A 13,767-nucleotide genomic window follows, 5' to 3' on the forward strand; every position below is an offset into this window, starting at 1 on the left:
ATGGGGTGCACATGAGCTTCACTAAGTTAAGTTTGGGGTATAGGGTCTAATTGCAGACCACTACTCAGGAAACGTAACAAAAAAGGCTTTTAATAAAGAACTCGGAAGGACAAAGGGGCACAAAAACAAACCGATAAGGGAACAAAGGACCCATGCGTTCCAATACCCATACTACACTACTATTTAGCATGCCAGAAAAATATTGAGTATGTCCCAATAAATATCATGGGAAATGTAGTATGCCGAAGAAATACCAGGATGTGGTACTACATCCGGTCGCTTTTCGCAGTGTGCAAGCCAGCATGGTTTTTGGCTTTTCTGTATGGGGTCAGAACAGTCTCATTAATAATGAATGCACAGAGAAGGATTCACAAATGTATTTTGTGATTTATATATAAATTACTCTCTTCTCACAAATACAATTCAATGCACACACACATGGATATCGGAATGTATAAATGTAAAATAAATCCATAAACAAAAATAAGTTTCACAAACACATTTCTGATCCACACACAAATGTGTCTTGTTTTAAATAAATGTAATATAAATCCATAAATATATGAAGTAAAAAATATTTGCAATTTTCATCAAAATGTATTTGGATGTTGTTACATTTATATACAAACTGTTGAACTTCAATTTACAAGCCGCTTTTCATTTGTGAACTTGTTGTCATTTGTGTGTGAACTGGTCTGTATTTATATGTGCATTTTTTAGACTCTCCTGACGTGGCTGGATTCACAAATGCATCACAAATGCAGCCAATCAGATGCCTCCCTCGTTTTCAGCCAATCACATGACTGCAGTGACTGGGTTTTTAGATTGTCGGTGCCGTTTACTTTAACGGCACCGACAATCCCAAACCAAATCGAAACTAGATGGAAAAAGTGTGTAGTTCAAAACGTGACGCAGCTTTTACTTCTTCGCCACCAAGAGATTATGTAAGATCATTCAAAAAAACGTTATTTCCCATAGACATTTGACCGAGGAAACCGGTAGGCTCGGAGGTTGGAATTATTCTTCAGAGGTCGCGACTGCAGTCATGTGATTGGCTGAAAACGAGGGAGGCATCTGATTGGCTGCATTTTGTGATGCATTTGTGAATCCAGCCACGTCAGGAGAGTCTCAAAAATCCACATATAAATACAGACCAGTTCACGCACAAATGCAAACAAGTTCACAAATGAAAAGCGTCTTGTTAATTCAAGTTTAACAGTTTGTATATAAATGTAACAACATCCAAATACATTTTTTATGAAAATTCCAATATCTTTTTTATGAATATATTTATGGATTTATATTACATTTATTTAAAACAAGACACATTTGTGTGTGGATCAGAATTGTGTTTGTGAAACTTATTTTTGTTTATGGATTTATTTTACATTTATACATATCGATATCCACTTGTGTGTGCATTGAAATGTATTTGTGAGAAGAGAGTCATTTATATATAAATCACAAAATACATTTGTGAATCCTTCTCTGTGCATTCATTATTAATGAGACTGTTCTGACCCCATATTTCTGCCCCATAATCCTCTGCACAGCAGAGGATATGTGGGTGGCACTAAACAGGTGTGCCAATCAGTGAAATCACCCATAGTATGTCCCAATTGTATGCGTATTGGTTGCAACAGTACATACTCTTGTAATGGGAATAAGGTGTGATGTCTCAGGGCATCTGGTGGACAGCGGGCGAACAAACACTGAAGAACAAAAAGTCACTGAGATCATGACAACCCCAACTCCTTAACCGCATACAAACAGACATTTAGCTCCCGGTGCCCCGCGACCCCGGCTCCATCACACAGGTCTTGATGAAAGTGTTTTTCGTCCATGAGTGCCAGTTTATATTTTTCTGTAAATTGCATTGATCCAAAGGAGGAGAGAACTTGTCCCCAAGGAGACCCACGTCCACCTTCTACACTAATCCTGTTTAGTTGATTACAGAGAAGTCAAGCCCTCTGGGCTAAAGTGATTATTAGTCTAGGAGAGGAGAACAGCCTTACACCCCCTTTAACCCCTTTCTGCAAGCCTTTCTCTCCCCCTTTCTCCCCCTTCCACCCCCTTTTCTCCCAGGCTTTTCCTCCAATAATCTGCATTTCACACAGTAAGGAAGATCAGGAATTTATCATGTTGGCTCGAGTTTGTTTGTGTGTCTGTGTGTGTGTCTGTGTCTGTGTGTGTGTGTGTGTGTGTGTGTGTGTGTGTGTGTGTGTGTGTGTGTGTGTGTGTGTTGTCTAAGTGAGGGATTAAACCAGGGACGGGGTTGCAATTTAGTCTTGACTAGAAACCAGTATGCATGGCATCTATTTTATATTTTATGTGAAACAATGTACAATGTATTTGTCCCTGCTCAATAAACTTCTTATCTAAAATATCTTCAACCAAGGTTAACAATATATTAGAGTGTACTGTTTATTCGATTTACTTACATTACCCACAATAAGATTGATACAAAATACAGTACAATATAAGAATAGAACAACTTATTTTTCCATAACCAGAATTGTCATAATTTATGGTCCGTCCAAACACAGCATTCTTATGTTTTACCAGTATTATAATAATGCTTAAAGGCACTTTTGTGGTCACGGGTTAGATGATACAAAATCTGTGTGTTTTAATAAAAATATTCAATTGGATAAGGATATGTTGTGTGCGTAAGATACAAAAATGTTGGAAACAATTTACACAACTTGCAACAATTCATATGTGTATGATTTTCTGCCAGTATTGAGAACTTCACAAGAGACGATAATAATTATAACCGCAAGCGTTGATTAACGGGGTCCGAGCTAAATGAAAAGTCAAGAACACACTAATGGAAGATATATAAATATGACATATAACTATGAAGGAAAGATGTTGATGTTCCCCGTAATGCCATACTGTGCCTCGGCTTATCCTACTGTGCCTCGGCTCATCCAGAAAAAACCAAGCAAACATTTCTCAAATGAATTAAGGGCTTTCTTAAAAGCTAATACCTGAAAAATCTTTGAAATTCTGGAGAAATTAAACATTTGTTGTCAAGAACAATAACGGAAGTATTATTAATATGACAGAGTTCATTATGAAGGAAAAATGGTTAACGAAGAAGTTCCTCTTAATGCCATACTGTGTCTTGGCAGTCAGATTCTTGGAAACTAATGTGCCGGAATGTTGATTGCATGATGAATTGCTGTTCAATGTTGTGTTTCTTAAATGAGTGGCAATGACAATTTGAAGAGTGGCAATGAGTGGCAATGACAGAATGTCATGTTCTTGTTCATGCTCTAATCGGGATTCGAACGCTCAACCTAAGGTCCATCACTATAAGGCATTATCCCATTGAGCCACTGACATTCCTGAACTGCATGAAACCTCATTCACATGGTGAAAATGTCTATTGATAAGCAGACAACATCAAGAAAACTCCAAGCACACATTTCACAAGAGAATTAACGGCTTTCGGAAAAGAGTATAGATCTGAAAATGTGCAGTTAATGGTATCCACCTAATGATAGCCGTATGGTAGTTATACAATAACAAAATGGTCATATAGGCAAAATGGGTTGAGACTGTCGACGTTTGGCTTTTCTATGAACATTTTGAGAGCAGAAGACCAGGGTGAAAAAGATGCATCTGATTTTAGAGATTAATATGATGAAAGAATTTTGAGTCCAGGTCAATCCGGTAAGGAGAAATAAGGCTAGTTCATAATTTGTTTAAATAGCGCCACCTTTGGGTGCAGTACCACAATTTGGGTTTATGGGTAGTGGGGGGTATTGGTATCCACCTAATAATAGTCATGTTTTTTTTTATACAACAACAAAATGGTCATAAGAAAAATGGGCTAACTGCTCCAACTTTATTGACCAATATTTCTCAAATGGAACTAAATAAAACAAATTCTGTTTGATGATTTTTGTGAGACTTGGTCTAAAGAGTTTATGTGGCGATTTTGGTGAATCTTTGATTATTTTTGTAGCCTGTGAATCTTTTTATCATGTTTGGCTTTAATATGAAATTGTGGGAAATGTAAACATTTTTAAGGCATAAGGGTTATATAGATGCATCTGATTCTAGAGATTAATATTATGAAAGAATTTTGAGTCCAGGTCAATCTGGTGAGGAGAAATAAGCCTAATTCATGATTTTTTACAATAGCGACACCTTTGGGTTTATGGGTAGTTGGGGTTATTGGTAACCATACCTTAACATTTCAAGAGTTTTTGACTTACGGTATAGGCTGCAGTATGACTTTTAAAGGGGGATGACTTTTAATAGGGGACCAAACAGCTTCGCTGCTCGGACCCCTAATAATCATGGATAATACAAGCTTATACATTGTTTATATATTTGTTTTCTATGAAGGCATGCTGGTAAAACATGCAGTGCATTGAGTTTTGTGGAGTTAGCCATAGACGGGTCATCCAAGTACCTTAAAGAAGTGTAACTTTCGCCCTCATTCTCCAAACGTATTTACAGAGGGAATAATTGGGTTGATTGAGCTGTGTGTTGATATGATTTATTCTTTAGGCACCCATTAGTTGAAAGAATTTTGAACAAGATGGATGGATGTGAGGAAAAATGTTGATTGGTCATGTTTTAGGTTCCGTGGTTGACTAAGTGACTAAGTGAATCCACACTAGACACAGACTCAGCTGACGGTGATTTGCTATAGAATCCATCAGTCAAAGATTCCAACCAAGAGTATGAGAAGCATGGCTCCTTCCCGACCCTCGATGAGGTAGAGAATGGTCTGTTGAAGAGAGAAGGAAGGAAAGTCTTTCAGGGAAATCGTACTTCCCAAGTAGGGCATTTTTTAAAATGATTTTCTCCCTGAAGTAATTCATTTTGGGCATTTATTTAACACAGCACAGAGACAAGAGCATAACAACAATGCATGAGTGAATGGATGGAGGAATGAATAATTGAATGGGTGGATGAATGAATGGCGTTACTGTAGTTCCATGGGTGAATAAGTGTTGTTACCTTAGGAAGTGATGAGTGATTCTCAGGCAGGGGGTTTGGTTAGCCCAACAGACAGGCCAACAATAAGTGCAACGACCGCAATCAGGATCAATATTGCAAATGCAAGGAAAACAAATTTCTGCCAAGCAAAGAAAATGTATTTAAGTAGAGTTCACATAGGAGTTCACAATCATTTTGTGTTACCATTAGATTGGAAGGCTGCAGTTTAAATGGTGACATCAGGTGTGAGCGTGATTAGTCATTACAAGCCATTTGAAAATCTTCCCTTCCCTGTGCCCTAGCGACATCACAAGTGGGAGTGTCAACCTAGAAGCACGATGGATTGATGAGCTACATTTGCTGCAGTCCACTGGGTAGGCCAGTAGACTGGTCTATCCACCATACACCTAGGTGGACACCCCAAGTGAGATGTCACAAAAACACAAGAAAAGGCAGAATTTCAAACGGCTTGTAATGGCTAATCACAATCACGGCGTGGCACGATACCAGCCTTTTAAGATGAACGGACATGATACCTCTTTTAAGAGACGGTCTACTGTTGACTATTAAGACAATTGGCCGATCACTGTGACTTTGGACAAGAGTGTCGGCCAAGTTAGTTAGTCTAACGCCCTATAGTGGTGGGGGGGGGGGGGCTATACAAAGTCTAGTTGAACTGTGCATAGCAGAGTGCAGTGACCACAGTTAGTGGTCCATGGTGGGTTGAGAGTGAGGATTCGTACCCTGCGGGACTTCTTCTGGTACAGCACAGCCTTTTTGGTCTCCTCCTTAGCCATGCCGATGTACTCAGCGGCAGTGGAGACGTTCTTCTCAATGTTGTTGACCATGTCCCCCTGCCAATCACAGCCCACAGCTCAGAGGTTCTGCTCAAATCCATGAAGGGGTCGAGTTACAGCACGAAACATCAGACATGCTGCTCAATTATAGATGCTGTAGTGGCATGCATGCACTGTCAGATAGTAGATCAGTGTTGAAGTAAGGACCAGGGACAGTGTCAGTCATCAAAATCGGTGTGTTTCAATCAAAATATATATAATATATAGAAGGACATGCCATGAGTTCATTAGATGCAAAAAAATGGTAACAATTGACGCAATTGGCAAAAATTCAAATGGTTAGGATTTTCTGTCAGCACTGAGAATTCAGAAGTGTACTGTTAAAGCATGATACACAATACACGTTGATAAATTCTAGATATGCATGCACAACACTGTCAGATGGGAGATCAGTTTTTAAGTTAGGATCAAGGACAGTGTCAGTCAGTATCTGAGGAGTTACCGCCTACCTGGGTCTCCACCAGCAGGGCCATGTCCATGAACATGGTGCGTAGCTCTCTGATGCTGGCCTCCAGACAAATGATGTCCCGGTGACGCGACTCGATCTCGCTCAGAGCCTGCCGCGTGATTTGAGAATCTGAAATAATCTGGGGAGGGTGGGAAAGTAAGCCCCAAAAGTCACAACACTGGCGATGTTGGGAATCTGTCGTGATACTTTTGGGAGTTTGTTTCCACGCCACCAGGGAGCGCTGTTGCACCGTGTGACATATACCGAACATACCCGGTGGTGTGAACTTACATCAGAAGTGAAGATGGATGGATTTCCGCATTCTAGCATGTCCTCGAGCTCTTCGTTTGTGGTCACTCTTCCAGCTGAAATGATATTCCACTTTTATAGTTGATTATACAACAAGTAGGGGAAAAAAAGGGATCTGCCTCCATGCTTAAAAACTGATTTGCTAACCAATTTGTTAAATTAAAAGGTTAAGGGAAATTGGATTCAATAGAAAATGTTTATGTATCGTATATATTACAGAAAGTATATATATTTTGCCTTACTAATGACACAAGTCCATATTCGCGAGCTGATAACTATATATAAAGACTTGATATTTAACAGGAAGGCCTCATTGCTTTTAACTGTAAATTGATTGCACTATTTGCTCATTTCCTGTAACCCCAGAGCACAGCAAAGAATATAAGCAGACACACTATTTGAACAAACACAATATCAATGAAATGAAAGTTACATATTAATTATGCCGTTAGGTTATTGCCATGTCAGTGTCATGTTTTTGCAAAGCTGCTGACAATGCCATCTGATTAACACAAATGATGAACATAATAACATTTCTTCAGGAAGTAATGCGATCAAATCCTTCAGCGGTGCAAAGGAGCCGTTGTCTTGTCTTTGTTCCTCTGACAGTCAGGTTGCGGAGGAACGTTGGGACTTGTTCCCGCTCACAAACAAACAGCTGGTTCATAAACAGAGCGCTGCCCCTGCCTCACTCTACACTTACTATTCCACTTATTCCCCACAGAGAGACCTGTTTCTCTGGAAGTGTCTGTGTTGTGTCGAACGCACACTCACATCCACACCAACATGTGTACACACACACACACACACACACACACACACACACGTGTACAAACACAAACAAAAACATGTGCACACACACACACACACAGGAAAACTGGTACGCACACTCACACCCACACCAACATGTGTACACAAACACACACACACACACACAGGCCCAAAAACCCACACAAACATGTGTACACATACACACGCACACACATACAGATCTGTGGCTCAATGGGCATGCCAAGTCATGTGACCCTGTTGTAGCCAGGTGACTAGGGTTACAGAGGCCTCGGAGCCCTATGCTGCGTTTCCCAGGCAACGCCAGCTATTGCCGTGTCTCCAGTGTCGAGCTCCTCTTCCATGCCGAGGGTGAAGTCGTGGCATGCTCTTGTTAATGCGTGCCATTGGGACCGCACCAGCCTGTGTGCATTTTGCTACACACACACACGCAAATGTTGCATAACTGGCATGCAAATAGCAGCAGTAATGTAAGCAGTAAATAATGTTGTATGTGCCTGTTGTGATTTTGTAGTTCACAACTGACATGTAGACATTATACCTAGCCGAATGCGCTCCATCAAGTTTGGAAACTGCAGTTTTATTCTAAGTTGTAGGATGGGGAAACTGATGATGCTGATGATGAGGAGGCTAGTACCCGTGGTACTAGCCCATGCGGGCTAGTACCCGCATGGGAACAGGGCTGGAGATGTTTTTGCCAAAATAAAATAGACAGAACTTTAACCACATTGAAACATTTTTAAGTAAGAAAAAAAACGAAAGTCCTGAAGAGACTTTAGAAAACCAAACATCTCTTTGATGCTTCAGCTCCATCAGGTCTTGCGTCCAGAGGAAAGTACAGGAAGCCTTTTAGGTGTGGTCCATTTCCGGTTTCCTGTCCCCAACGTGCTCTAGGACACGGTTCACTGCTGCCTAATCTCTGCGGTCATTTGGAAGATACAAGCTTTATGTCCCTGCTCAAATTATAATAGAACATCTTATAATGTTATGTCCATCTTATCATGGAACGTTCTCCAACAACTACCTGTTATAAATGATGCCCATAAAAGGCCTGCATCAGAGGGGCATCTGGGGGTCAGTTCCATTAATGAAGTCACACACTCACTTATCTCGAGCTGCCTCTGGATCCTCCCTTTGCTCCTTTCCCGAAAGGACACTTGAGTCTCGTTGTACATCATCATAACCTCCACAAACCTCCTGGAAAGCACCGTGTGCTGGGTACAGGGGGAGATGGAGAACCCCCCACACACACACAAATACACACACAGAGCCATACACACATAAACACACACACAGACACACACATAGCCATACAAACACACACACAGACACAAAGACACACACATAGCCATACAAACACACACACACACACACACACACACACAGAGAACCATACACACAAACACACACACACACAGAACCACACATACACGCACACACAGACACACACACACACACAAACACATAAACATTACCATAACCATACAAACACACACACACACACACACACACACACACACACACACACACACACAGAACCACACACAACACACAGAACCATACACACAGAATCACACACACACCCACACCCACACACACACAGGTGTCACTGCAGAAGAAGAAGTCTGTGCTTCACGATTTATGGGGTTTTTTACACGTTAATATTCCTGCAAATTGGATACTGAGTGGAGGACAACATGTTGATCCATACTGTCTTTACAGCTAACACAGAACAGCTGTAAATATATCTGCATTTTATGCTAGTGTATAGTACTATGAAAAGAAAGTCAAGTAGAATTGAATGTCATCACTGAAGACCCACTCACCTGTGTCTTCTGGATCCGGTGGTCCACTGAGGTTCTGTGGGCCATTTCGTCTTGAGGTAAGCTGAGCTCAATCGCTGTGTGACAACAACACATCAACAAACAACAGAGTTCCATGCAATGAAAATAGTTGGAATGAACCCTGGCAACGGGGACTGTGTTGGGATAGAAAGCATTGACCACCCTGTGGGCTTTAACTTACACTTGAGTTTAGCTCGCACGACATTGGCATTCCCTTTGATGTCATTGGTCAGCCTGTTCAGTCCCTGCTTTGTTGCTTTTCAGGGGAGGAAAAGCAGTCAAACATCAATACCTTCATTTGGTGTGTCTGACAAACAGCCGTCACAATTGTAGCATTTGTGCATGCATTGTTGGCCTGCCTGGTGTAAATATTACACCAGATAGGACTGCTGCTGGTCACTTGGCAACATGGACGTGACACCAGAGTTCAGCCCCCTTATGTTCTACGCCTTACTATGTCCATGTGAGGTTGAGTTCATCACCATCACCCCATCTCCCGGTGACACATAGGCTCATGACGGTGTGCTCCAGTAAGGACTGTGGGAATATTGACAGTGCTGTGGCTCATCATGGCGTCTCCTCAAGATCAAGATCATCTAAGTACTTTCCTGGGACCTCCAGCCCTGACAGCAGCACCTGCTCTGCCATAGCCCCTGTCTGACTCGGACCCAAGTCTCTGTGTGAAATGTTTAACAAAGCCCTTTTCTATTATTTGAAATGACCTGGTATAGTCTGTACCATTTTAAATGTAGGTGGTCCTTGTATGCAAAGAGTACAATAGTATGACAAGTCCTTAAAGTGGGTGCGACCCAGACTTGAATCACTGTGCTTATAAATAAACTAGGATGACCTTTTTATTTAAATCTTTTTACAAAATAAAGCACCAAAATTAAAGGGACTCAACCTCTGGGCAAAGGAACTGCACTTCATCCACACGTCAGCCAGACACACCTACACGAGGAGCAAGAGAAGGAAGTGTTCCAGCCCAGTAGGCCCACCTGAGTAGTCCAGACCGGCTTATCGTTAGGAGATAGGCTCTTACCTTCATCTGGGTTGGGCGCCGACAGGATGGTGCTGTGCGTCTTCCTCACCTCCTCCACTTGATAAGCGATTTTGTCAATAAGCCCTCTGACGTCTTCCACCTATAAAGGGCGTTCAATTAAATACTCTTTGAAAACGTTTCATGATTATGATCATCCATGGCTATTATTTCACTCACTCTTCTGAAGAATCCTTCCATAAAACAATCTCTGTCCACCTCCACCTCCTCCTCAACCTGGGTGCGGTTCTGTTTGACATAATTGCAATTTCGTTGTTATCAATGAAAACGCAACTATAACGTGACAGGTTCAACCGAAATGGGTGTGGGGTATCCTGGCCGAGAGAGCAGAGTGCCTCGCTAACTTACAGCGGTGAACTCCCCAAGTCGGTCCTTCATTACACCGACCGCCTTGGTTCAATAACTCTATTTCTAATGTTCTTCTATTTAATAAGCATACTTCTTCATGTTGGAGCCCTGCCTGTCCCCCACCACTGGGCGCGCGTGTCGGGGCTCAGCTGGAGACTGTTTGGAGGATCGGTTTGTTGACGACGAGAACGCGGTGGTTCTTTTGAAACGCGAAGTTTAAATTGAAGAATATAAAAATATATATGTAGGAAGTTGAAAGTTACTTTTCCGTTCGATGGTTCAGGTTACTTATTTTTAAAAAGAAAAGTGTAAAAAAAAAAAGTGTAAATACTCCCATTTATCAGCGATATAGTCCTCTTCTCTGACTCGCGTTTGGCAACGCCTCTTTGATCGCAAACGCCTCACGACCACACAGCACCACCACCACCACCACCACCACCTCTCCCTCCCTCCCTCATCGCCCCACTTCCACCACCACCACAACTTCCACCCTCCCTCATAGCCTCGCTACCATCACCACCACCAACCCTCTCCCTCCCTCCCCTCTCTCCCTCATAGCTCTCTCTCCATCTTCTCTCCCTCCCCTAACACACACACACACACACACACACACACACACACACACACACACACACACACACACACACACACATACACATACACACACACACACACACACACACACTCTCTCTCTCTCTCTCTCGCTCCCTCTCTGTTCTCACTATCAGACATATGTACACAACGAAGTTAAGCGGGGACTGTAATAATGGAAAAATAATAACAATATCAAAACAGAGGGGTTAAATATACACGTTTAACCGCGTTTATGTTTTCCTCTGCTCTATTTTCCGTCCAGATTTAGAGGAACATTTCGACATCAACACCTAAAACCAACCCAATAATCCTCGTGATGGCCGGGGGCATCTCTCTCTCTCTCTCTCTCTCTCTCTCTCTCTCTCTCTCTCTCTCTCTCTCTCTCTCTCTCTCTCTCTCTCTCTCTCTCTCTCTCTCTCTCTCTCTCTCTCTCTCTCTCTCTCTCTCTCTCTCTCTCTCTCTCTCTCTCTCTCTCTCTCTCTCTCTCTCTCTCTCTCTCTCTCTCTCTCTGTTCTCACTATCAGACATATGTACGCAACGAAGAACTCGGACCAGCTACGTTCCAGTCGTTAATAACGGTGAACCACATGAGGTCGCTGTTCCCCCAGTGATTGAGCTTGGACGTCCTTTGACAGGCAGGGTTGTAGAAAATGCTAACGCAGAAGGGACAACGTTTGGGATTCATATAATTTTTAGTAGGCTCGTTTTGGATTAATGGAACTTTTAATTCCATTAATCCAGTGAAATATTCAATTGCACAAATTTACTACAAAAAGTGTGCAAAATGCAAAAGGCCTACTTTTACAAGCTTTTAGACCAACTCCAATGAGAAGGACGTCTAGCCTACTCAACAACATTAAAGACTCATTTACAAAATATACGTGAGTGCAGATACACTAGGTCAGAAGTCAGTCGTGTTTTTTTAAAGTAGCTATTTTTGCAACTCTGATGCCTTTTGGTCTTCCTGTAGTGTAATTGCTCAACTCATCTTTGGAACTGCATTTCCATGTTGCCTTGCCATTGGGCGGGTTGTGATTCTTTGTAAATTATCCAACAGGCTGTTTGATCTAATCAGCAGAGCTCATGTTTGTGCTCTTTATTGTGTCTAACCGGCTTCTTAGACATAATCTCCAATTACGCACAAATAATGCACATTTACGCACGTCCCAAACGCCCCACCTTGGCCCCTCCAAAAGTGACATCACGTGCAGAATTCCCACATCCAGGCGAAGGACTCAGTGAGGCAGATCTGACTGACTGCTCTTGGTGAGACTTCAAGTCACAGATGCGGAGCAAACCACAAGAAGAAAATACATCAGTTCCAGTAACAGAGAATACACCTCGAGAAAACGGGATACCAAACTTGGAGGACCGGTGATCCTGTCATGAATCGACACATCCCGTCGTTGTTCTGCCGATTAAAATAAGAGTCATTAACTTTTTACGCAGTGATTAGGTGTCAGACACGAGGACTGATCGAGTTTTTATTCCAGGAGTTTGGAATAATGTGTGACGGAGCCCGACTTGATTTTGGTTTGGGAATTTGATTCTGAGATCATTGGTGACACGTGATTTCCCACAGCTATGGATCTTCTATTCCAGTTGAATGTATTAATGACACTCGTCTCTCTTATCAAGGTAGGTTAAGTGATTCAATATGTGACACACAATAGATGTCCCTTATGGTTTATTGTTTCCTCTTGAAGAAAGTTCTAGATCCTTTTCTTTCTTCTTCACAGGTTTATGGCCAAGTAGTGCAACCTTTCAAGCATCCAGGTAATCCTATTAATAATAATAATAATAATAATAATAATAATAATAATAATAATAATAATAATAATAACAATAACAATAAAAATAATAATAATAATAACAATAAAATGATAATAATATTAATAATGGTGATATAATAATGACATGATTATTATGCATGACATAATTTCTAATTCCACTACTACTTCCATCTACCATTTCTAAAGCCGTCCAAAGCTGGTGTTCGGTTTATTGTTGATTAATGTTTAATGCCATTAAAGACTAGGGTTGTTTGAGATCCTGTATGAGAGTGGCCTCTCAGGCCTGTGTAACAACATTGCTGGGTCTCTGCTGCTTGTGGGGACGGGGTCCCTCTGGTTTAACCCCATGAACCGTATGGATTTCAGGCCTCAAGGTGTTGGCCACGGCCTCACACTACTGGCCGCTGGACGCTGTGGACACAATCCCTGAGCTGTGGGACCAGATTGGAAACAGACCCGGTCATATCAATGGCAGCAATATAAGTATGTGTTTGATATTACTGATCAGCGGTAGGGTCAGTGGTTGGTTGGTGGTCGCCTACACTTCACTTCTTCATGCATGTCTACTCGGATGGCCACCCGCTTGTAGACTCACTGTCACTCTTCTTCACTCAACCCACGAAGTTCAGGGCTCAAGAAAATTATTGTAGAGAATCGTCCCTCCGTGTTTGTTTTTTTCATAGTCAAATGTTTTGAATCATGTTGCTCAGATCCGTCTGGGTTTAAGACATACCGGAGCTAAATAGTTCCTTTTAGGAGGGAC

At 41.8% G+C, this 13,767-nt stretch overlaps 2 protein-coding genes across 4 annotated transcripts in view; one reads left to right on the forward strand and one right to left on the reverse strand.

The window, feature by feature from the left end:
* Window positions 1-2,416: 2,416 nt before the first annotated feature.
* Window positions 2,417-10,965, reverse strand: stx2b (syntaxin 2b). Its single transcript, XM_079756632.1, has 11 exons — window positions 10,618-10,965; window positions 10,429-10,497; window positions 10,252-10,351; window positions 9,391-9,465; window positions 9,192-9,265; window positions 8,471-8,579; window positions 6,559-6,632; window positions 6,269-6,406; window positions 5,706-5,816; window positions 4,984-5,101; window positions 2,417-4,750 (listed from the first exon to the last, which is right to left on the reverse strand). Exons 1-10 carry the CDS (start codon window positions 10,645-10,647, stop codon window positions 5,006-5,008), a joined length of 876 nt encoding a protein of 291 aa, XP_079612758.1. The 5' UTR covers window positions 10,648-10,965; the 3' UTR covers window positions 2,417-4,750; window positions 4,984-5,005.
* A 1,494-nt stretch (window positions 10,966-12,459) lies between these two features.
* Window positions 12,460-13,767, forward strand: part of adgrd1 (adhesion G protein-coupled receptor D1) — a 32,820-nt gene continuing 31,512 nt past the window's right edge. For all 3 annotated transcript variants that reach the window (XM_079753002.1, XM_079753003.1, XM_079753004.1), the window contains exons 1-3: window positions 12,460-12,849; window positions 12,951-12,987; window positions 13,371-13,487. In XM_079753002.1, coding sequence (XP_079609128.1) covers window positions 12,796-12,849; window positions 12,951-12,987; window positions 13,371-13,487 — 208 coding nt within the window. In that variant the 5' untranslated portion in view covers window positions 12,460-12,795. The remainder of the gene's footprint in view (window positions 12,850-12,950; window positions 12,988-13,370; window positions 13,488-13,767) is intronic.

Source organism: Pollachius pollachius (assembly GCF_949987615.1).
Source record: "Pollachius pollachius genome assembly, chromosome: 1".
NCBI classification, from domain to species: Eukaryota; Metazoa; Chordata; class Actinopteri; order Gadiformes; family Gadidae; genus Pollachius; species Pollachius pollachius.

What these genes read in the sequence shown, in the direction of transcription:
- stx2b (XM_079756632.1), bottom strand. Translation starts at nt 10,647, where the DNA reads ATGAAGGACCGACTTGGGGAGTTCACCGCT. An exon ending in GACTTGGGGAGTTCACCGCT is followed by an intron (nt 10,498 to 10,617) that starts GTAAGTTAGCGA and finishes TATGTCAAACAG; the next exon opens with AACCGCACCCAGGTTGAGGA. An exon ending in TGGAAGGATTCTTCAGAAGA is followed by an intron (nt 10,352 to 10,428) that starts GTGAGTGAAATA and finishes CGCCCTTTATAG; the next exon opens with GTGGAAGACGTCAGAGGGCT.